The sequence below is a fragment of the Zalophus californianus genome, chromosome 11 (assembly GCF_009762305.2).
Source record: "Zalophus californianus isolate mZalCal1 chromosome 11, mZalCal1.pri.v2, whole genome shotgun sequence".
NCBI lineage: Eukaryota > Metazoa > Chordata > Mammalia > Carnivora > Otariidae > Zalophus > Zalophus californianus.
Genome location: NC_045605.1, coordinates 94,197,800 through 94,219,271, shown reverse-complemented (window position 1 = coordinate 94,219,271; position 21,472 = coordinate 94,197,800). Strand labels below are relative to the sequence as shown.

Here is a 21,472-nt window from a genome sequence, read left to right as displayed (position 1 = left end):
CAAATCAGGTTCTACTTTCCCATTGCAAGGTTCAGCAAATAATACATTTCTACCAGCTTTCACTTTTCAGATGGGCTACTTCCTTGGCCGAGTGGCAGGACACCAAAATGGGAGGGAGAAGTCAATGTCATAGTATATAAATAGCTGTGGCCAAAAACAATATTGCAGAAGAGCCAATAGGAGAAGGGCTCCCCAAATTGCAAGAGTGACTTAATTCCATGTATCCCTTCATGAGGGCCTCAGGGAAAACTATCACCAGGAAACAAAAGAAAAGGGGTGGAGGAAGCAGCCAGGACTCACAGAAGATTTCTAACCTTTTGTTAAGGAAAGAACTAGCAGTGTTTAATCTAGTTTCTGAAACACACACCTATCTTTTAAATCTAAAATGGTATGGCCATGAAAAGGAAATTTCTTCTAATATGTTAGGTATATAGAAAATGCCATCCAATAAAAAGCCAGTCCTTTTTCTCACATATACTGAAAACCACTCACCAATGCCAACCCGATTTTTAAATTGTTTAACTCACTCATTATACTTGAGGTAAAATTTGCCATCACGTGAACTTCACTTTATACAAAAGTAAACCCGGCATTGTGTTCCTATCATCATTCATTACACGCAACCCAAAGGTCCATAATTTCACACGATAATGATTAATACATTTGAAATCAGTGAGCTAAATTGCACGGGGCACACAATTCACTTGCTAAATGTTTGCTGGACTTTTCAGGATTGGTCTCAAGTGTTGGAAGTCATTAAGTTTACCAAGATTCTGTAGCAGAGCACACACACGTAGTGTTGAGGGATCAGCAGCATTCACAAAATGTAGGCAATCATAAAGTTATGTAAGAAAAGCAATCTCTCCTCTGAGCAATTCGGGCACACAAGAATCCAGGAAATCGCATATCCTCCTTGCGGGGCTGGGTCACAGGAACTAGGTAAAGAAACAATGCAAAGTACACTGGGAAACGAGGGCAGTTTCAGCTGAAAAGATGCAGGCAACGCCACCAGAGGCATCTTCAAGCATTCCTTCGGAAGGAAAGTGTGTGTTGTCTCTAAAGAGCCCCTGCTGACCTGGGTAACGGTACAAGCTGAAACCACCACAGCCCGACACATGTGTAAGAGGAGACTGGGGGAAGAAGCATTAGATGACCCACTGCCCAGGAGTGCCGAAGCTGTCACCGCCCTGGGACTCGCGCACACCCCGGCGCTGCCACATGCTTTCTACTTCTTCGGGGAGGGCTGGTGACGCGTGGTGGGCCCGAGAGGAAGAGGCAAGGATAATGAATCTGCGGTTTCTAAAGCCCAAGCACTACAAAATGTCCCCAGAGTCCGACCCCCCACGGCCGGGCGACTCTACCCACGCGGCAAGCTACCCCAGGGGTGGAAGGCTAAGAACTTGCAGGAGGCTGAGGCGAGGGCCAGAGGACAAATGGGGAGGGGGCTACTCCGGGTCTGAGTACTAGGATCGCTCGGGCCGCGGCGCCGGGACCGTGGGAAGGTAGGCTGGGGGCGGGACCGCGTGGAGCCAAACAGCCAGGGCCCGGACCTGGGAATCCCCCGGGGCGAGGGCGGGCGCGGGCGGAGAGGGACGCCCTGGCCGCTACCTGCTGCTGGATCTTCCCGTCCTCCGTGACGACCCAGTGCGTGGTGGCGAAGGCCCCTCGAGCCGCCACACTCAGCAAGGCGGAAAGGCTGAGGAGCCAGCCTGGGCCGGAGCACGGCGGCAGCTCGCACCGGCCGCGGACCCCTACTGCCGCCGCCATCTTGCCCCCCCGGCCCGGCTCCTCACACCGGAAGCGGAAGCCGGCCCCCGCCGCCCGCCATCTTGGGGAGGTCGGCGCTGGAGGAGGTGGAGCCCGGGAGGTGCTGCCCGCTGACGACCGGCTTTCTCAGCCTCGGTTTGGGCGGCGGGACAGCCGGGTTTGGCTTCAGGTCGGAGACCGCTTTTTTGTTATTTTCCTGTACGCGATTCGATCTCGTGGCGTGGGAACCAGAGGGAGATAAAAGTAGTGTTCTAGGTGGAGCCTAAGCCGAAATGAGAGGGCTCTGTGTGTGTGTATATATATTTACATATATGTGTATTTATTAAAACCTTGGTTTTCATTTTAGTTCATTTTTATTTCTGGTTGTGTCATATAGTTGAGAAATAAAAGGTATGTTTTCGAAACACTTAAGGGAGGAGATGGATTCTCTTTTATTCTTGAAGTCTCGCAGTAGTGGAAGCTTCAGAGTTGGGCGTGTTGTCAGTCTAGGGCAGCGCTGTCCAGTAGAAGTATGTGAGGCGCGAGCCACATATGAAATTTTTAAAAACTGAAATAACGCATTTGATTTAACCCTTATATACAATACAGTATTAGTTCAATATAAAATCTGTACAAATTCCTGAGCTATCTTATTTTTAGTACTAAGTCTTCAAAATAGGTATGTATTTTAGACTTCCAGCTCATCTAAATTCAGACTGGCCGGATTTAGGGGCTTAAGAGCCCCACATGTAGCTAGTAGCTACCTTACTGGGCAGCACAGGTCTAGGCTGGAGGTCTAGATCAGGAGACCAACAGCATTGGCATCACCGGGCAGTTTATGTGAAATGCACATTCTTGGCTCTTTTACCCCTCCCCACCAGATTCTGCCTTTCAGCAAGAGCCCCCGTGACTGGTATGTACATTAAGAAGCACTTCTCTCTAGTGAACCAACATGTAGGCCAAGCGACTAGCCTGGCTTCTAGCTTCTAGTAAGATAGGTTGTTTGTTTTAGGTATTTCAGGATTGCCTTCTGGCTTTGTGTGTCATTTTGTGTTTAGGTTCATTATGCTTTTGGTTTTCTCTTTGGGAAGAGGAGGCTGAGAGTTTTGCCTGACCGCCTCCCTACCCTGGCATATTGCTGGAAAACAAAAATAATTGCCAAGTGTTTAAACATCTCTTCGTACTATGGAAGCAACGACCACAGCATTGGTTTTTAGTTCTATCTGAAAGTAGCTTTTCTTAGAGGATTGAAGTAATGAACATTCATCTCTCTAAAAATGTGTGACTTACCCACTTTTTTGCCTAGTTCTCTGCTAGACAGTGGGTATGGAAATCTGACCACTGAGCAATGTGCAGTTTAGTGGAATATTGGCAGGTTAACAATTGAAATATAGGATAATGGGGCTGTATAAGGGCACATGTGTAGAAGGGAGAGCGGCCAGCCAGGTGAAAGGCTTCAAGCAAAGGTGCTGATTCAAGCAGAATAAGCAATACATGTGAAAAGGTGAAAACATTGTCAGGTTGTAAAGGTTTCTTCTATGTCTTACCAAAGAATTTAAACACAGACAATAGGAAGTGCTCCAGAATTTTGAAATAGAGAAGTGGCAAGTGAGTCTCCCTGTTCTCAGCATCTTATTTTAAGGTGTAGACATCAATCCTCTTACCTGTATATAAAGTTGCTAAGTAATGGCAATTGTCATCATCTAACGTTTGTTAAGTGTTTTAATACATACTGGCACTGTACACACATAGTAATCTTTGCTGACTTACCAGGCATAGACTAGTTAAGTAATTTGGCCAAGATCATATAGCTAATAAGTGGCAGACCTCAGATTTGGACTCAGATCTACCTGATTGTAGAGCCTGAGCATGGCTGAAGGATGGTGAGGAATTTGAGAGAAGCCCCAACATCACCTTTTAGGCCACCAGCAATTTCTTTGACACTCATAAGTTAACCTGTAGAGGGGCGGAATCATAGCTTCTGTAGCTTTAATGTACCCCAGGCCTCTACTTTCCCTAGATGATATCCCTTGTCCTTAGGGATCCTGTATTAGTTTCCTGTTGTGTAATAAATTACCATAAATTTAGCATCTTAACACATGTCTATAATCTCACTGTTTTCATGGGTCAAGAGTCTGGCATGGCATGGCTGTGTTCTCAGTGTCTCACATGGGTGATATAAGGCTGCTTTCTTTCTTCTCCAAGGTTTGGGGGCCTTTTTCAAAATCTTGGCAGAATTCAGTGTTCTTGCTGGCAGCTGACTGAGGCCATTCTCAACTCCACCCACCATTCCTTGCTACCATGACCTTCTCAACATGGCAATTATTCCTTCAAGGGAAGCGGGGAAAATGTCCACTGCTTGAGTCTCTGACTTCCTCCATTTCTGATTGCTGGGCCCAGATTTAAAGGGCTCATGTGATTAGATAAGGTCTGTCTGAATAATCTCTTTTGATTAACCCCAAAATCAATTAATTTGGGTTGATTTGTAATCTGTCAGTGGACATTTGGGTTGCTTCTATATCTTGGCTGTTGTAAATGATACTGCAGTAGACATAACAGTGCAATATATCTTTTCAAATTAATGTTTTTATTTTCTTTGGGTAATTACCCAGTAGTGGAATTACTGGATTGTATGATATGTCTATTTTTAATTTTTTGAGGAGCTTCCATGCATGGCTGCATCCATTTACATTCCCACCAACAGTGCACAAGAGTTCCTTTTGCTCCACATCCTCGTCAACACCTGTTATCTGTCTTTGATTCTAGTCTTCTGATAGGTGTAAGGTTTTGATTTGCATTTTCCTGATGATTAGTGATGTTGAACATCTTTTTATGTGTCTGTTGGTCATCTGCATGTCTTTTTTTTTTTTTTAAAGATTTTATTTATTTGTTAGAGAGAGAGAGAGCACAAGCAGGGGGAGCAGCAGACAGAGGGAGAAGCAGGCTCCGCGCTGAGCAAGGAGCCCAATAGGGGACTCTATCCCAGGACCCTGGGATCATGACCTGAGGCGAAGGTAGACGCTCAACCGACTGAGCCATGCAGGCATCCCGATTTTTTTTTTTTAATGTCTATTGAGGTCCTCTGCCCACTTTTTAAAAGAAATTTATTTGAGAGAAAGTGTGTGTGTGAGTGGTGGGGGGGGAGGAGCAGAAGGGGGGAAGACGACTCCCTGCTGAGTGTGGAGCCCAGATTCTGACCTGAGTGGAAACCAAGAGTCAGCACTCAACTGACTGAGCCACCCAGGCGTCCACCTCTGCCCATTTTAAAATCAGATTATTTGTTGTTTATTTTTTGGTGTTAAGTTATTTATATATTTTGGGTATTAATGCCTTAGCAGATATATCATTTACAAATATCTTCTCTCATGCAGTATGCTGCCTTTTCATTTTGTCAATGGTTTCCTTTGCTGTGCAAAAGGTTTTTGTTTTTTGTTTTTTTGGTTTTTGTTTGTTTTTTGTTTTTGTTTTTTGGTGTAGTCCCAATACTTTATTTTTGCTTTATTTTCCTTGCCTTAAGAGACATATCTAGAAAAATGTTGCTAAGGCCAATGTCCAAGAGATTACTGCCTATATTTTCTTGTAGGAATTTTGTAGTTTCAGGTCTCACATTTAGGCCTTTAATCCATTCTGAGTTTGTTTCTGTGTATGGTGTAAGAAAATGATCCTGTTTCAGTCCTTTGCATGTAGCTGTCCATTTTTCCCAGCACCATTTATTGAAGAGACCATCTTTTACCCATTGTACATTCTTGCCTCCTCTGTTGTAGATTAATTGACTAGATAAGGGTGGCTCAGTTAGGTGACTGTCTTCGGTTCAGTTCATGGTCCTGGAGTCCCAGGATTGAGTCCCATATCAGGCTCCCTGCTCAGCAGGGAGTCTGCTTCTCCCTCTGACCCTCCCCCTTCTCGTGCTCTCTCTCTCTCAAATAAATAAATAAAATCTTTTAAAAAATTGACTAGATAAGCATAGGTTTATTTCTGGGCTCTCTATTCTGTTCCATTGGCCTATATGTCTATTTTTGTGCCAGTATCATACTGTTTTAATTACTACAGCTTTGTAGTATATCTTGAAATTTGGGATTGTGACACCTCCAACTTCTTTCTTAAGATTGCTTTGGCTTTTTGAGGTCTTTTATGGTTCTGTACAAATTTTAGTATTATTTTAGTTCTGTGAAAAAGATTGTTGGTGTTTTGATAGGGATTGCATTGAATCTGTAGATTGCTTTGGGTAGTACAGACATTTTAACAATATTTGTTCTGGGGGCACCTGGGTGGCTCAGTTGGTTAAGCGACTGCCTTCGGCTCAGGTCATGATCCTGGAGTCCCGGGATCGAGTCCCACATCGGGCTCCCTGCTCGGCAGGGAGTCTGCTTCTCCCTCTGACCCTCTTCCCTCTCGTGCTCTCTATCTCTCATTCTCCCTCTCTCAAATAAATAAATAAAATCTTTAAAAAAAAAAACAAACAATATTTGTTCTTCCAGTCCATGAGAATGGAATGTCTTTCTATTTGTTTATAGCACCTTAAATTTCTTTTGTTAGTGTTTTATAGTTTTCAGAGTATAGGTCTTTCATTTCCTTAAGTTTATTCTTAGGTATTTTTTTTTAAAGATTTATTTGAGAGAGAGAGAGAGAGAGAGCACAAGTTGGGGGCAGAGGGAGAGGCAGGCTCCCCACTGAGCAGGAAGCCCAATGCAGGGCTCGATCCCAGGACCCTGGGATTATGACCTGAGCCGAAGGCAGATGCTTAACTGACTGAGCCACCCAGGCGCCCCTATTCTTAGGTATTTTATTCTTTTTGGAATAATTATAAATGGAATTGTTTTATAAATTTCTCTTCCTGATACTTCATTATTAGCATATAGAAATATGATTTCTATGTATCCTTCAACTTTACTGAATTCATTTTTTACTTATAATAGTTTTTTGGTGGAGTCTTTGGGGTTTTCTTTGTATAGCAACGTGTCATCTGCAATCGTGACAATTTAACTTGTTCCTTACTGATTTGGATGCTGTTTCTTTTCCTTGTCTGATTGCTGTGACTAGGACTTCCAGTACTATGTTGAATAAAAGTGATGAGTGAATATCCTTGTCTTGTTCCTGATCTAAAAAGGAAACACTCTTGGTTTTTCACCATTGAGTATGATGTTAACTGTGGGGTTTTCATAATATGGCCTTCATCATGTTGAGGTATATTCCCTCTAAACCCACTTTGGTGATGGTGAGAGTTTTTATCATGAACAGATGTTAAATTTTGTCAAATTTTTCTGTATTTATTGAGGTGATCATATGATTTTTATCCTTTGTTTTGTCAATGTAGTGTATCTCATTGATTGGTTTGCAAATATTGAACCATCCTTGCATCCCTGGAATAAATCCCACTTCATCGTGGTGAATGATCCTTTTAATATATTGTTGAATGCAGGGCGCCTGGGTGGCTCAGTTGGTTAAGCGACTGCCTTCGGCTCAGGTCATGATCCTGGAGTCCCGGGATCGAGTCCCACATCGGGCTCCCTGCTCAGTGGGGAGTCTGCTTCTCCCTCTGACCCAACCCCCTCTCATGCTCTCTCTCTTTCTCTCTCTCAAATAAATAAAATCTTTAAAAAAAATATATATATTGTTGAATGCAGTTTGCTAACGTTTTGTTGAGGATTTTTTTCTTCTATGTTCATCAGAGATGCTGGCCTGTATGTATGTTTGTTTTGGTAGTATCTTGTAAACTCTTGAGCAATTCTTTTTTCAGTTAGTTATACATTGTTAGCATCTGATGGCAGGAAGCATTTCCTATACAAATATATTTTTGTCTTCCAGAAAGCTTGGTTAGTTTGACTTTTACTTACTATCTCTATAAAGTATAGAATTTTTGAAGCTAGGAATTGGATAATGATAAAATGAACTTCTGGATTGTTTCCTCCTTTGGGCCATTTTATCCGAAAGTTGCAGAGAATCTCCATACTGTTTATTCCTTAGAGAAAATACAAGATATAAAGATACCTGAGAGAGTTAACATTCTGTTCAAATTCTGTTATCTTTTGCTTCATGGTAAACCAACTTAAATTTTAGTGGCTTAAATGTTTAATTTTAAAACATGATTTATTATATTTCAGTTTGTTGGCTGGAGTCAGCTGGGTTGGTGGTTCTTCTGCTGTTGGTTTGGGTCACTCATGGGGCTGCATTCAGGTGGGACTTCAGCTGGGGCTGGAATGTCTTGAAGTGGCTCAACACACATCTAGTACTTTAGCTGGAGTGGCTGAAATGGCTAGGGGTGGCTATGCTGTCTCTCAGGGTAGTTATAGAGGTTTCTTACACGGTAGAAGCTGCCAGGCTCCTTGAGGGCCAGCCCCAGAACTGGCAGTGTCACTTTTGCATTCTACTGGTCAAAGAAGGGAATAAGGATAGCTCAGATTCAAGGGGAAAAGGAAATAGATTCATCATCATAAATGAAGCAGCCATATTTAAGCAGAAATGGGAGAAATTATTGGCAGCCTACTCTGCATATAATTAATTCCTTTAGAGGGATTTTGAATTGATAGATGCTGATAAGGTGGGTAAGGACGGAGGCTAGCTATGGCTGGAAGGGCTGGAGAGGTCTGTCTCCCCAACAGCTATATGCAAAGTGAATAGGATTTTCAAAGAGGAGACAGAGGATACCTAAATAGAATAATTTCATTTAGAAATAGTTTGCCAAATAGATCAAGCAGTCTGAAGCATGAGGACTACTCTGGATGAGACCAAATGTCCAGGCTTCTAGTTCACAGTGACACTAGGGCTGCTCTGAGGGTAGCATGATGGTCAGCCTTAAAAGAATTTTCCTGATACAGACTTACCAGACAATTTATTGAAAGCCTTGCAGCTGTTACTATATTTGGGGAGAACAGTTATATTTGGGGCGTAATTGTATTGTGACTGTTCATTCTGTAAGTAACTAATGGCCATACCTACTCCCACCCCCAGCTTTTTACTCCCACATACACTCAAGTTTCAGTATCCTCATTTTATGATGAATCCAAGTTCATTCTATTCAAACCTTTTGTGAGTTTGTGCTTTTTGACGTCATCACCCTATGGCAAGCTAAATTTTAGTTTTTCCTCATAGGAATACCATTTCCTTTTTTTTTTTTGCTCTTCTCTGTTCCTTTTCTATTTATTTCTTGAGAAATACCAACTGGAACTGTATGTAGTATTTCATCTATCTAAGGCCTTGTCTCAGATCTTGTTTGTAATACCAACCTTTTATGACTAGAATTTTATGGGATTTTATTTGTGATTGCATTAGTTTTAGGGAGTAAATGTACAACTTCTGGGAATGAATCTATGATTTCTTAGGTTTTTGATAAATTAGGTTTCATTAGTCTAAATTTTAGTTTCCATCACACTTATTAGACTTGAATCTCATTTGCTGTTTTCCATCCACCCAGAACTGCTCCGAGTTCTTTCTTCCTATGGTTTCTAACACGGGGAGATCATGTGCTGAGGCAGCACACAAGTGGATGGTCCTGTACCCAACTTGGGAGGAAAGGCTTCCCAGGGAGAGTGAACTCTAGTGTGATCTGAAGGATGAATCCTAAGTTAGCTGGATGAATGGGGGTAGAGAGTGGGGGGTAACAGTGATTTTCTGGACAGAGGAAACATGCCTCAGTCTCAGAGTACAGTGCCCTCTGAATTAGTCAAAGTAGTTCCTTATCATAGATGAGGAATTTAGGAGCCCAGGGGTTGAAACTAGGCATCTAAAAGCTTTGGGATAGCCCCCGACCCCCGTTTCTGTTTTGTTTTAGCACAGCCTGGTGCTCTTAAAGCCAAGTGTTGTGCAGGTTTTGTTGCCTCCATCTCAAATGATTTTTCCCTGACCTCTTTACTGGGCTGGCTCCAAATCCTCATCCAGGTCTCAGCTCAGATTAATAGACTTTTCCTAACCGTTCTTTCTATGCTAAGTCACATTAGAATGCGTTTGTTCTCATACTAGTACTCTCTGAAATCAGCTTACCAGGCCCGCATAATAGAATGTGAGCTCCCATGAGTTTGCCTCTCTTGTTCACCGCTATATTCCCAGTCTGAAACACTGCCTTTTTCATTGAAAACTTACTGTGTACCAAGCACTGTTTTAGGTAGTTGCAATTATCAGTGAGTAAAATACAAAAATCCTTACCTTTGTGGCATTTTAGCCACATTACATTCTATCAGGGAGAGGCAGAATAAACAATGCACAAGTAAACTATACAGTATGTTAGAAGTTGGCAAATGCTTTAGGGAACATGTGGTAGGGTTAAGTGGGATTTGGAGTCTTGGCAGGATAGAAAGGGGTATTGCAATATTTAATCTTCCTTGAGAAGGTGATCTTTGAAGATTTGAAGGAGATGGAGATGGAGTTAGATAAGAGATAGAAAAGAAAGAGTGGCTACAGGGACCAGCTAGTGCAAAACCCCTAAGGCAGGAGTGTCTTTGCCTCGCCTGCATGAAGCTAGCTGACTGGGGCAGAGCGATGGGGAGGAAGAATAGCAGCTGAGGTCAGGGATGGAAAGCCATGGCAATGTTTGTTATTTATGAGCCACTGAGCAGCTTTAAGTAGGAGTGGATGTCTGCTGTCATGTTTAGAACAGTCTGTAAAAGAGTCAAGTGTAACAGCAGGGAGATCCATTAGAAGGCTGTTATGAAATTCTAGGCAAGAAATGATGGACATAGAAATTTGGCAGTCCTCAGCATATAGGTGATATTAAAGCTAGAGGACAGGCTGTGATCACCAGGGGAAATTAGTTATCTTGTTCTATCCATCTAAATTTTGGCTTTAGAACACTCCTAAACATTCTTGGTGCTACTTCAGGAAGACTTTTAATAAAGGCTGGTTGTCAAATTAAGAAGTTCCGACTTGCTTTCCATATTAACTTGAAGATGGAAATTATTTCCTAACAATTTGGCAAGGATGTATCTGATGTTTTGCTTCAATAAAAATAACCAAATCATTTTTTTCGGAACAGCGTATTAACTTTTAAAAATAAATCTCCAAAAATGAAAATTAAAGGTAACTTGCAAGACTGAACTCCTTGAAGGCAGGAGAGCCATAACTTGTCCATCTTTATATTTTCATGGTCTAAAACAGTTTGGCACAACAGAAACAATCAATAATGTTTAATGGATATCCAGGAATCTTAAGTTATCATAATCATAACACATCAAGACACAAAACAAAATTACAAAAGGAAATTTATTTCAAAAGCATAAGGGAACATTTACATTTGAACAAGGTGATAACAGGTGTCTTGCAAAAGAAAAAAAATTCATGGCATGAAGTTTTTCTTTCAAATTTTTGAAGCAAAAATAACCTAAGTTGTGCACTATTGCCTTTGGAAAGGTAAGAGGAACAATGAGGTGGTAAAGGAAGGAACACAGTCAACTCAGTATCAAACTTGAGAAAGTAAAGTCACTTCTGCTCAGCTTTGAGTTTACAAATATGCTTTAAAAAAGAAAAAGAGGAAAAAGTTAGACTTAATGTTCAAATTTATATAACTGTAGTCCCAATACAGTTTCTGTACTTGAAATGGCTTTAGGCCACCGGCTGATGCCTCTGAGGTCCAGACTATCTGGTCACAGTTTTCAAATGGCAATTCTATGTTCCTATGTCTGTTCAGATTCCAAGGGAGCTTTAGGTTCAGCTCATAGTCTTTTGGAATGTTTAAGAGATTATTGCCACCACTCCATAGTCAAGCTGACCAACTTCTTTTGCTCACTTGTATCATTCTAGTCTTTAAAAAATATTTTTCCCATAAACATGTGCAGTAATTCTAACAAAGGGGTTTTGCTTTTTCCCCAATGTAGAGGTAACAGTAATGAAGACACCTGCATTAGAATCACAAACTATTCCTCAAAAAATATGTCAAACTACTAGAAAATGTCATTCAGGCATTGAATTTGAATAGCAAACTTGGGGAGGGAAGATTAACTGTGGAACAAAAATATATGAAACATTCAAATGCAGAGCAAAGGGCCTATGCTACTAAAAATGCCCATGACATTAATCACTCCACAAACCCCCCGTCTGTTGTTTTAACCTAAAGAATCTATTAGCTAACTTATACAATAATTTTGATTAATAACCTGAGAAGTTAAAATCTTGAAAGTGGCAAAAGCAAACCGAGAGAGCATCCCTTGCTTATTGGTACACCATGTTTTCAAGTCACTTTTCCTGGGTTGCCCTGGTTATTAAATCCCCAAATTCTAAATTATTCTATCTCATCCTGTAGAAACCTATATGTACATCAGATTCAATATTTTGGCTGTATTTCTCCAGCAGGGATCTCCAAATTTATCTTTGAAAATGCAGCCTTTGTTTATTTTTAGTTTTAAATAACAATAATCATGTAAGTGCAACTGACTCAAAATTCCTCACTACTGGGAGGAAAACCTAGGTAACAAGTTAATAATGGATTCAGCCTCAAAAAGGATCATCACCGTGTCAAAGACTACCCGTTCCAGGAATTTTAAAAAAATGATTTATGTTGTGTAGTCAAGTTTCACAGCATGCATGTATATATACACACATATATGCTTATGTATGCATGTATATTATACATACACATTTCTATTCAAATAGTAAGATCCCATAGTCAAAAGTTTATATCACAACATATGGAGAAGAGTTAAGTAAGCAGTGTAAAGCAACTTACTTACTCCTAAAAATGTAATGTCATTTCTACATTTTAAGAAAGCTGATAAGTATTTTGCTTTTATAACACTAGGTAGGAAATGCCTAGCAGCTTTATTAAAATTAACAATGAAAATAAAATGTTAAGATTGACCATGACTCTTCTCCATATGTTGGGGAAGAAAAAAAGAGAGTAGAGGAAATCAGTAACCTTTCAACTGATCATCTTTACCAGTTATCAGAAACAGACTGAATTTCATTACATTTTAGACTTGAATAGATTTCAATAACAAATTACCAAGATGTTTAAAAGTAAAAGATTCACAATATGAAGTCTGAATAATGATGATACTGCAAAAACAAGTCAAGATTGTGGACAAAGCATCCAAAAATATCACTGTGGTTTTTACCTTGGACACAACCATGGTCTGTTACAAAAGTAGATCATACATACAAAGGTATAAAGAACATTAAGTTTTTAGCTGAAGGCAGCAGTCCTTTTAAAGGGACATCCCCGGCAATCCAATGAGTAGTAGAATTTAAGTATATTAAGCTCATGACAATGCTGAAGAATGTGATGTCTTATTCAGTAGAGTCTTCCCCGACTACGATTTCCTCGTGCTCCCCAACCTCGGCCACCTCTACTTCCCCTGAAGGCTCCTCTCTGCTCTACGAAAAAGCGAACAAGGGTTTAGGTCTTGCTCAGGACTTCATGGTACAGCAAACACAGAAGAAATGTAGCCCGTAGCTTTGAGTGTATAGCAGTAGGCTCTATAAAAGCAGCACTGGTATTCTGCTAGTCTATAAATTCAATTGTACATAAAACCAGGGCAACATATATACTAAAGCACATATTCAGAGTAGGTACTCAATTAAATGTATCCCTCTAACAAGATATTTCAAGGTGACAATGTTATAACTACATTTCTTCGTTCTTTGTTTTGATGCCTATCACTACTAAAGATAATTAAACTACAAAATTTCTATACTTGATATGGAATTAACAAGCCACTGGTCTTCAAAAGCTAGTGCCATGAATGCAAAATACCTTAAATTATCAATGATCAGTTTTGAAAAATTAAGCTAGACTGACAAGCATACCTTTCAAATGCAATGAATGGGCAATCTGTTTTGGTCACAGTATTTCAGGCACCTGGACTCACAAAAATGCAGGTATAAATGCCAACAGCTTTTCTCACTGCTTTATCAGCTACGTGAGCTGCTCAGAGTACTGCCAAAAAGGTGATTATGTGGCATACTGATGCAAATTAAGTATATCTTTTGCTGAAAAATCAAGTCACTTGTGTCATACAGTAGAATGAGTCTTTGATTCATTCACTGGTTACTCTCTTTTTATAGCTCCAGAGAACTATTCCTTTAAGGAGTCTTTCCAGTGAAGAAAATTGATTGAAGTTATCAGCCAGGTTGGACTTTTCATCATACATAAATAAGTTAAGAGTCTCAAACTTCTAATTCCAGAGATCAAATCTCTTCATTGAACTTTCAAACTTCCTCATTGCAGCAATCTTGTTAGGAGCAATAAAAACCACCTGGCGTTGCCGTTTTGGATCCATAATGTTGAATGCTTGAAAAATTCCTATTAAGTCCATATTGCAATCATTTTTTTGCCATTATGGCTAGAAATATAATTTGGGTAATGTTTTGTTTTTTTTTTCCCCCCCTCCAGCAACCATGAGTTAGAAAACTAACTCGACCTTTCCCCAACTTAGCCAATATTTATCTAATAGAATGGGATCTGATTCAAAGTCATCTTTCATGTCATGGCACATTTTTCTAAGTTGATCTGTTTGAAAGCCATTTAAATGACACCACCATGTTTATTCCCCCTTGAACATATTCAGAAAATCAGAGGTGGTCTGAGGGTAGGATGCTCCCAGTAACTGACGGAGTAACTGCATCAGGGAGTGTAGCAACCCTTATGTAGGCTGTAACTCTTGCATTTTTGACTGTTTAAGACTTGGCCTCATCTATGCAGATGTCAGCACATTTTCCCCCTACCGTACTCATTATAAAACCTTCATTTTTCGGTTAATTTAACAACACACTTAACAAATTAACATCTTTATAGATATCATTATTACCTATAAGCTACCTGACTACTAAAATACACCCTTTCAATTGTTTTTTTTTCCTTAAGATTTTATTTATTCATTTGAGAGAGAGACAGAGAGAGAGAGAGCGCACAAGGGAGGGGAAGGGTAGAGGCAGAGGGAGAAGCAGGTTCCTCCGCTGAGCAGGGAGCCCGACCCTGGGATCATAACCTGGGCTGAAGGCAGATGCTTAACTGAGCCACCCAGGCGCCCATCAATTGTTCAGCTATATCTAATAAGTATATTATATACACTGTACGAAGATATTATTTGATATGGTTATCTTTTCTATACTGGCTTTTTTTTTTTTTTAAAGATTTTATTTATTTATTTGACAGAGACAGACAGTGAGAGAGGGAACACAAGCAGGGGAAGAGGGAGAAGCAGTTTTCCCACTGAGCAGGAGCCTGATGCGGGGCTCGATCCCAGGACCCTGGGATTATGACCTGAGCCAAAGGCAGATGCTTAACCGACTAAACCACCCAGGCGCCCCTACTGGCTATTTCTTTTTGATCTGCAATGGATGCAGCCATTCCTACAGTTCAGGGAGTCTCCAAATTTTCTTTTTTTGAAGGGCTCCAACCTGAGGGACCATTCTGCACTTTCAGGATCTTTTCAGTGGTTTCAAGCTTACATTACTAACTTGAAAAACCCCTGCTCCCAGTTAAAATTATACTTTAAGTTATTTTTACATTCTAGAAAGGTAAAAGATGAAGGACACAAGTCACAACATATAGCATGTTTAGTACTTCTGGGTTACTGGGCAACTCTGTATACAGGAGGGAAAACTAAAAATGAGTAGATGTTTGTAAATACTTTGATTGAAAATGCACCAGGAATTTGAACTGAGTTCATATTTATAAAGCAAATAAGAGACCCTGGTTACTAAAGTGATACTTGAATAAGGAAAAGAAGTCTACGTAAGCCTGCCTGAACTCAAAGAACAATCACAAATTCTGGTTCCTCTTCTATGATGAATAAATTCAGGCCTATGACACTGGCACAGTCTATTTCTTTGACTGTAATAAGACAGTATATCAATACTACCTGATTCTCTAATAACCAAAAAGAGTCAATTTCCTAACCCCTCAGCATACGACTTTACAATAAAAAAAAAAAAAAATCCAACCAGTGTTCAGAAAGATAAAACAAAACGTGAGTTTGACAGACACAGAAAAGTGGAATTACAATGATTTTAGCAAATGTGGTTAAGAAAATCTATGTACTAAGTGACATTAAGAACACAAAACATGTTCTCCTCTCCAACTTTGAGGCAACACTGACATCCCAGAAAAAAAAGGCAACGTGCTTCTTTCTTCTGGACACAATATCAGTTCCCTAAGAAAAGGACATAAAAAAGGTGGAAAAAAAACTTTACGTAGATAGGTCTTCCAAATCTCATCTGTAGTACCAAGAACTGTTTTCATTTGGATGGGTAAAAGAAAGCTAAAAAAACTCTTAAAATTCCTACTGTGAGAATACCTATAACCTGTTAACATTCAACTCCGAAATGTAAAATGCTAGCAGAAATTTTGCTGCTACTTTCCAATAAAAAGAGTCAGAGTTTAGTTTGCTTTGTAATTCTGTTTATGACCAGCACCCAAATGACAAGGTTGACCCCTTTAGGAATATTAAAGTGCTGTAATATCAGACACAAAAAACAATTAACAGGAAAGCTTGTTCTGCCCTTGCTACTTTGAGGACTATGAACAACTATAGTTATAAGGGGCTCAGATTTTTTTCTACTAACAGTGAAAAACAATCACAATCCAAGGCTTTGTATTTTTCACATCTCTTTTCCACATGCATTATGTCATCTGATTCTCACCATCAGGCAGCCAATGAGTTTCTTAGGGCAGAATCCTCATGGAAACTCTAAGAGTAACTCACTTGCCCAAGTGACAAGGAATACAATTCTCTATGTATTGCCATTGCTCTCAATTACTTTAAGTCAAATATAGGATCTGAGATAATAGTTGGATTTTAAGAATAATTCTCATAGACACATTAAATCATACAAGTGACTGAAGACAATCTTTTTTGCAATGAAATAGCAGAACCCTTTCCATTTATAAAATGTTTTCACAAATACTGTTTTTTTTCCCCCTCTTATTTGAAGTTTTTAAGAGCTCTGTGTTATCCCTATTTTTCAAGTAAGAAAAGAGGCTAAGAAATGCACATTTACATAATAAGTAAAAAAGTTCAGTGATCTTTCCTACTCTAATTTGCCTCCAAGTCTGACTGGAGTAGAAGGGTCATTTCACAATCTAAAAACTGCCTTTCTATGATGTTTGCTTTTTATTTAGCTATTGTAGGAAGATTTTAATGTCACGGTTATCTCACCTTGCAAATGATTATAGACAGTGTATGTTTCAGATTGTGTTTTAAGAATAATTACTGCAGCATTAACTCTGGTAAATTAGACCAGTCATAAGCATATTTGGTTGTATTATTAAGCTTTGTCTTAAGCAAGGTTAAAGAGCTGACTCGGTGATATTTCATCCATTCTTCTTTGAAAGGATCCATCACGCTCTCAGTCAAATGAAACAAACTTTGCTTCTTCACCAGCACTGGGAGAGAATGGACTAGTGGGAAGCTCTCCTGGCACCAGTGGCTAACGCTGGGAGGGAGACTGCACTCTGGGCAGTGGAGAGAGACTGCAATGGACACATCTTCCTTGCCAGATGATACTTTTAACATCTGACTGCACTTCTAGGACTTCTCCTTTTGAAATAGTTAAGAAGATGGAAGACAAGCAGGAGGCAGATAAGGTCCCAGATCATTAATATCATCACATCTGCCAGAAGCTATAACTATTCCTGAGGGAGAATGCACACAATGTCTTCCCTTGACGTTACAACAGGGAAAACCAAGAATGGATGGTTCATGCCAACTTTGTTTTGTTACTTCCTCTGAATACAAGAGACATATTTTTCTTTTCTAAGTTCTTTTCTAAGTATTGCATGCTCAATTCAGTGAGCCCACAAGAGAGGGTCAGAAAGGAAAGGGGTAACTTGTTTCCCTAAGAGCTCTAGTTTCCCAAGCTAACTCAGAAGTCAGTGGAAAGAGGTATTGTATATGTAAATATATATAATAATTAAATTAAAGTACAACACAATTTCTGCCTAATTTCTCATATTGCTTGTACCCAAACGGAAACGCTCACCATAATTAAAGTTGCTCAAATTGCTGCTGTATTTCCCACTAGGAGGATTATATATCTGCCTGGCATCCCTTTTTGGTCCTGCTGGAGATTTCTTGGGTGGTGAACCGGAAGTTGTATCTTCATTGGCTCTCTTTTGCCTATAATGGTAAGAAGAATGGCAATAAAAAAATTCTATTACCAGAGGACATTAAAACACTTGTAATTTAGCATATCACTTACAAAAGACATCCTAAAGATGATAGTCACATCAGAAAAAAGGAAATAATGTTCTGAGGTCATCAAATTAACTGTGCCTTAGTTATGCAGACAGTGCCAGAGGGCATTTACAAGGCTTGAAAATACTCTGGAATATGTGGCTACAAAATCTTATGTAAGGACAAGTGACTAAGTTGTAAAATTCATCAAAAGTCTAGTTATGCTGCAGAAGTACAGACAAGCCTGAAAATTCCAGGGTTGTATTCCACCCGTTTATTTGATAAACACTGCAATTAGACTTTATATTTTAAGTCATGCTTATTTTATTTACATATTTTAACATCTTATTACGATTATTTAACTGGTAAGGTACCATTTTGTATAATAAATATCTGAATTCAAATTTTCATATTTATAAATCTTAAATATCAGAACCCTTAAATCTCTTTTAAATATATCTTACCCAATTTCAACCTTCTGTACAGGTTTCCAGGATAATGTTACTGTGCTTTTATAAGAAGGAGGAATGTGGAAAAGATCCTAAAAAGACAAAATGAAGACAAGATTTCTAATATATCTGGTGGTACAGAGAATGGTGATGAGGGTAACAAACATGGAGACATCTTAAAGTTTAGGAGAGAATAAGCTCTAATCTATTCTTGTTCACCTAAAAAAAAAAAGTTGCCTGAGAAAAACAGATGATTTTTTTTTTTTACAAATTATACCTATTAAACTTCATTAATGTCATTTTGTATACATCACTTCAAAACTGTAGCTAAGTTTTTTTTCTTTTTCTTTATTTATTTGAGAGAGAGTGCAAGCTTCAGCACGAGGTGGGGGGCAGAGGGAGAGGCAGAAGCAGACCCCTGCTCGCTGAGCAGAAGCCTGACATGGGGCTCAATCCCAGGACACTGGGATCATGACCTGAGCCAAAGGCAGATGCTTAACCGACTGAGCCACCCAGGCATCCCTAGCTAAATTTTTTCTAAACGATCATTTAGAATTCCAGGATAAAATATATTAACTGTATTAAACGATGTCTTAAGTATTTCTTTTGCACAGCTGCAGTCACCAAGGTGCTTTAAGGGAAAAAGAATGGTGCAAACTACATTTGCTTTTGCAGACTTTTAAGTGGTTCAAAATTAGAACAAAATTAGAAAACTAAAGCCCTGGCTAATCATATTTTTCTTCTTCTCAAATATCTATAAATTACCAATAAGGGAAAAACCCACAAGATTTAAATACCAAAATATTAGTATGTGGTAATGCAAATGTTTGCTGAATTTAAAAGTTAAAGTAATCTAGAACTGAAATAATCTAACGTCAAGATATCCTCAAAACTTGGATGGATTTCTAAATATATTTATTCTTAGTATTTTACCTTTCTTATCAGCTTTAACTTTGATTTTTTAGAAGATTTTATGTATCTATTTGAGAGAGAAAGTGAGTGGGAGGGATGGGGTGAGAGTATCTGAAGGAGACTCCATGCTGAGCAGAGCTGAAAACGAGGCTCAATCCTGTGACTGTGAGATCATGACCTGAGCTGAAACCAAGAGTTGGACACCCAACCGACTGAGCCACTAAGGCACCCCACTCTGATTTTTATATGTAGGTAAAATTTGATTAAACTGTGTTCTTTCCACAGTTAAAACATACTAATAAAATCACCTACTATATGAAACTTAAGTCTACTGTGCCAGATAAATGCAGGGAATTAGTGATAAAGTCCTTTGGATCAAAAATGCTTGAGGTTTCTAACTGGACTGATTTAACATATGATGTTATTAAAGGGATTTTACTTTATATGAGAAAATGGATGTTGGCTCTATTTGTGGTATATATATATGTATGTTAATCATATTCTGTACTTTAAACTGATACAATGACATGTGTATATTCTCAAAAAAATCTCACATTTTGATATATGAATTCAGTCTGAAATTATTATTTTTAAGGTTTTGAAATGAGTGGTGGCTAAAATTATGCAAAGAGCCCAAATGTCCATCGACTGATGAATGGATAAAGAAGATGTGGGGGGTGTGTGTGTGTGTGTAAGAATATTACTCAGCCATCAAAAAGAATGAAATCTTCCATTTGCAACAATGTGGATGGAACAGAAGTGTATTATGCTAAGTGAAATAGGTCAGAGAAAGAAATAGCATGATTTCACTCACATGTGGAATTTAAGAAGCAAAACAGATGAACAGAGGGGAAGGGAAAGAAAAATAAAATAAGATAAAAATAGGGTGGCAAACCATAAGAGACTCTATAGTTAAGACAACAGAGGGTTGCTGGAGGGGAGGTGGGTGGGGGGATGGGCTAAATGGGTGATGGGTATTAAGGCACTTGTTGGCATGAGTACTGGGTGTTATACGTAAGTGATGAGTCACTAAATTCTACTCCTGAAACCAATACTACACTTACTTTAACTAACTTGAATTTAAATTAAAAAAAAAAAAAAAGTAAAATTATAAAAATTTTCTTAGGAGATGGGAGTATTTGTACCTCTTCTCTTTCCATGATACTCATTCCTTAATGTCTCACTGTTGCTTTCTCTGAAAAGTTTCCCTCTTTTCTGATAAAAAGTAATTATTCCATGGGATTTTTACCAGATTAGTGTTAGGGTATACCACTAGTCCTAATTTTGTTACTGTCAGGCTTTGTGCTCTAGGTGTTACAAACATCAGTGCTTTTTCCACCTGGCTACAATACTGTTAACTTATAGGAACAGATGATGGTTACTTTGTTGTGATTCTTCTTTTTTCCCCCTCAGATTGTCTTTTGTTTAGATTAATGGATACTTGGGGAGGATAAAGAGAATTGAAGGGTATTTATGGTTTAATGGTACGGTACATCTTAGTCTACAGTACAGAAAGCTCCCAATTTATTACATAGACAAGTTAACAGAAAAGACCACAGGGAAACATTTCATGGGCCACACAGGCTTGTCCATCTTTAATGTAAGCAAAGCAGGGTTTTACTGGCCATTTGAAAGGACCCAACAGACCACCCGAACTTAAGTCAGTGAAATTTCTGAGTCTAAATGTATTTGTTCCAATGCTTTTGGGTCAGAGAAAATCTGCATGCCTCCCTTTGTTTGCAGTATTTTCTGCAGTAATGTTTAAATAAATAATACAATGTATGACTTTATGATAGCTACAGAAATGGCACTTGGTATCGTAAAAAGGATAAAGCCTTAAAAGGCTGAAAGTCTGGAATACAATGGTATCTACCCTTTAACAGTATCATCACAGACCTAAAAACACATGGATAACCTCTTGCACAAACTTCCTAGCTAGCTGGAAGGACTGGGTAAGAAAGGAACACTTACCTTGATTAAAACATTAATATTATTTGTTATTTTCAGTGCAACAACTTTAATCTTGTTCTGCAAAAGGAAAACAAAATTAAAGTGCCAATAAACTTTTGTGATGCATATCCCATTCCCATATAGAACTGGAGTGATTACACTTCTCTTTCAGAATCATTTCTGCTTACTCCCACTTCTTGACTCTAAACCAGTGTAGAGATGGCAAAGAAAGCAAATAATCTTTATGTTCCCTTGACAGGTTAGAACATTAAACTGTTATTTACCATTTATCTGAAAAAAATGAGTGAGAGACAG

The 21,472-nt window shown here is 39.0% G+C and overlaps 2 protein-coding genes and 1 long non-coding RNA gene across 13 annotated transcripts in view; 1 reads left to right on the top strand and 2 right to left on the bottom strand.

The window, feature by feature from the left end:
• TTC17 (tetratricopeptide repeat domain 17) overlaps positions 1 to 1,804 on the bottom strand; it is a 122,093-nt gene extending 120,289 nt beyond the window's left edge. For 5 of the 9 annotated variants that reach the window (XR_003517510.2, XR_003517511.1, XM_027580157.1 and 2 more), the window contains exon 1: positions 1,609 to 1,767. Coding sequence is in view for 6 of the 9 variants with exons in the window: in XM_027580157.1 (XP_027435958.1) it covers positions 1,609 to 1,767 (159 nt within the window). In the remaining 3 variants the exon portion in view is untranslated. Of the gene's footprint in view, positions 1 to 766; positions 936 to 1,608 lie in introns of all 9 variants that reach the window. The other 4 variants (XM_027580155.2, XM_027580156.2, XM_027580153.2 and 1 more) reach the window with 4 other exon arrangements.
• A 19-nt stretch (positions 1,805 to 1,823) lies between these two features.
• LOC113914709 lies at positions 1,824 to 19,815 on the top strand. The gene is made up of 3 exons (XR_003517513.1): positions 1,824 to 1,936; positions 17,695 to 17,797; positions 18,333 to 19,815. It is a non-coding gene; the product is annotated as an uncharacterized LOC113914709 (long non-coding RNA).
• Positions 10,920 to 21,472, bottom strand: part of API5 (apoptosis inhibitor 5) — a 27,850-nt gene continuing 17,297 nt past the window's right edge. Inside the window, exons 11-14 of one of the 3 annotated variants that reach the window (XM_027580162.1) lie at positions 21,179 to 21,235; positions 18,311 to 18,387; positions 17,653 to 17,789; positions 10,920 to 13,044 (exon numbers count right to left, since the gene is read on the bottom strand). In XM_027580162.1, the coding sequence (XP_027435963.1) occupies positions 12,962 to 13,044; positions 17,653 to 17,789; positions 18,311 to 18,387; positions 21,179 to 21,235 (354 nt within the window). In that variant the 3' untranslated portion in view covers positions 10,920 to 12,961. Of the gene's footprint in view, positions 13,045 to 13,810; positions 15,825 to 17,652; positions 17,790 to 18,310; positions 18,388 to 21,178; positions 21,236 to 21,472 lie in introns of those variants that run through there. The other 2 variants (XM_027580164.1, XM_027580165.1) reach the window with 2 other exon arrangements.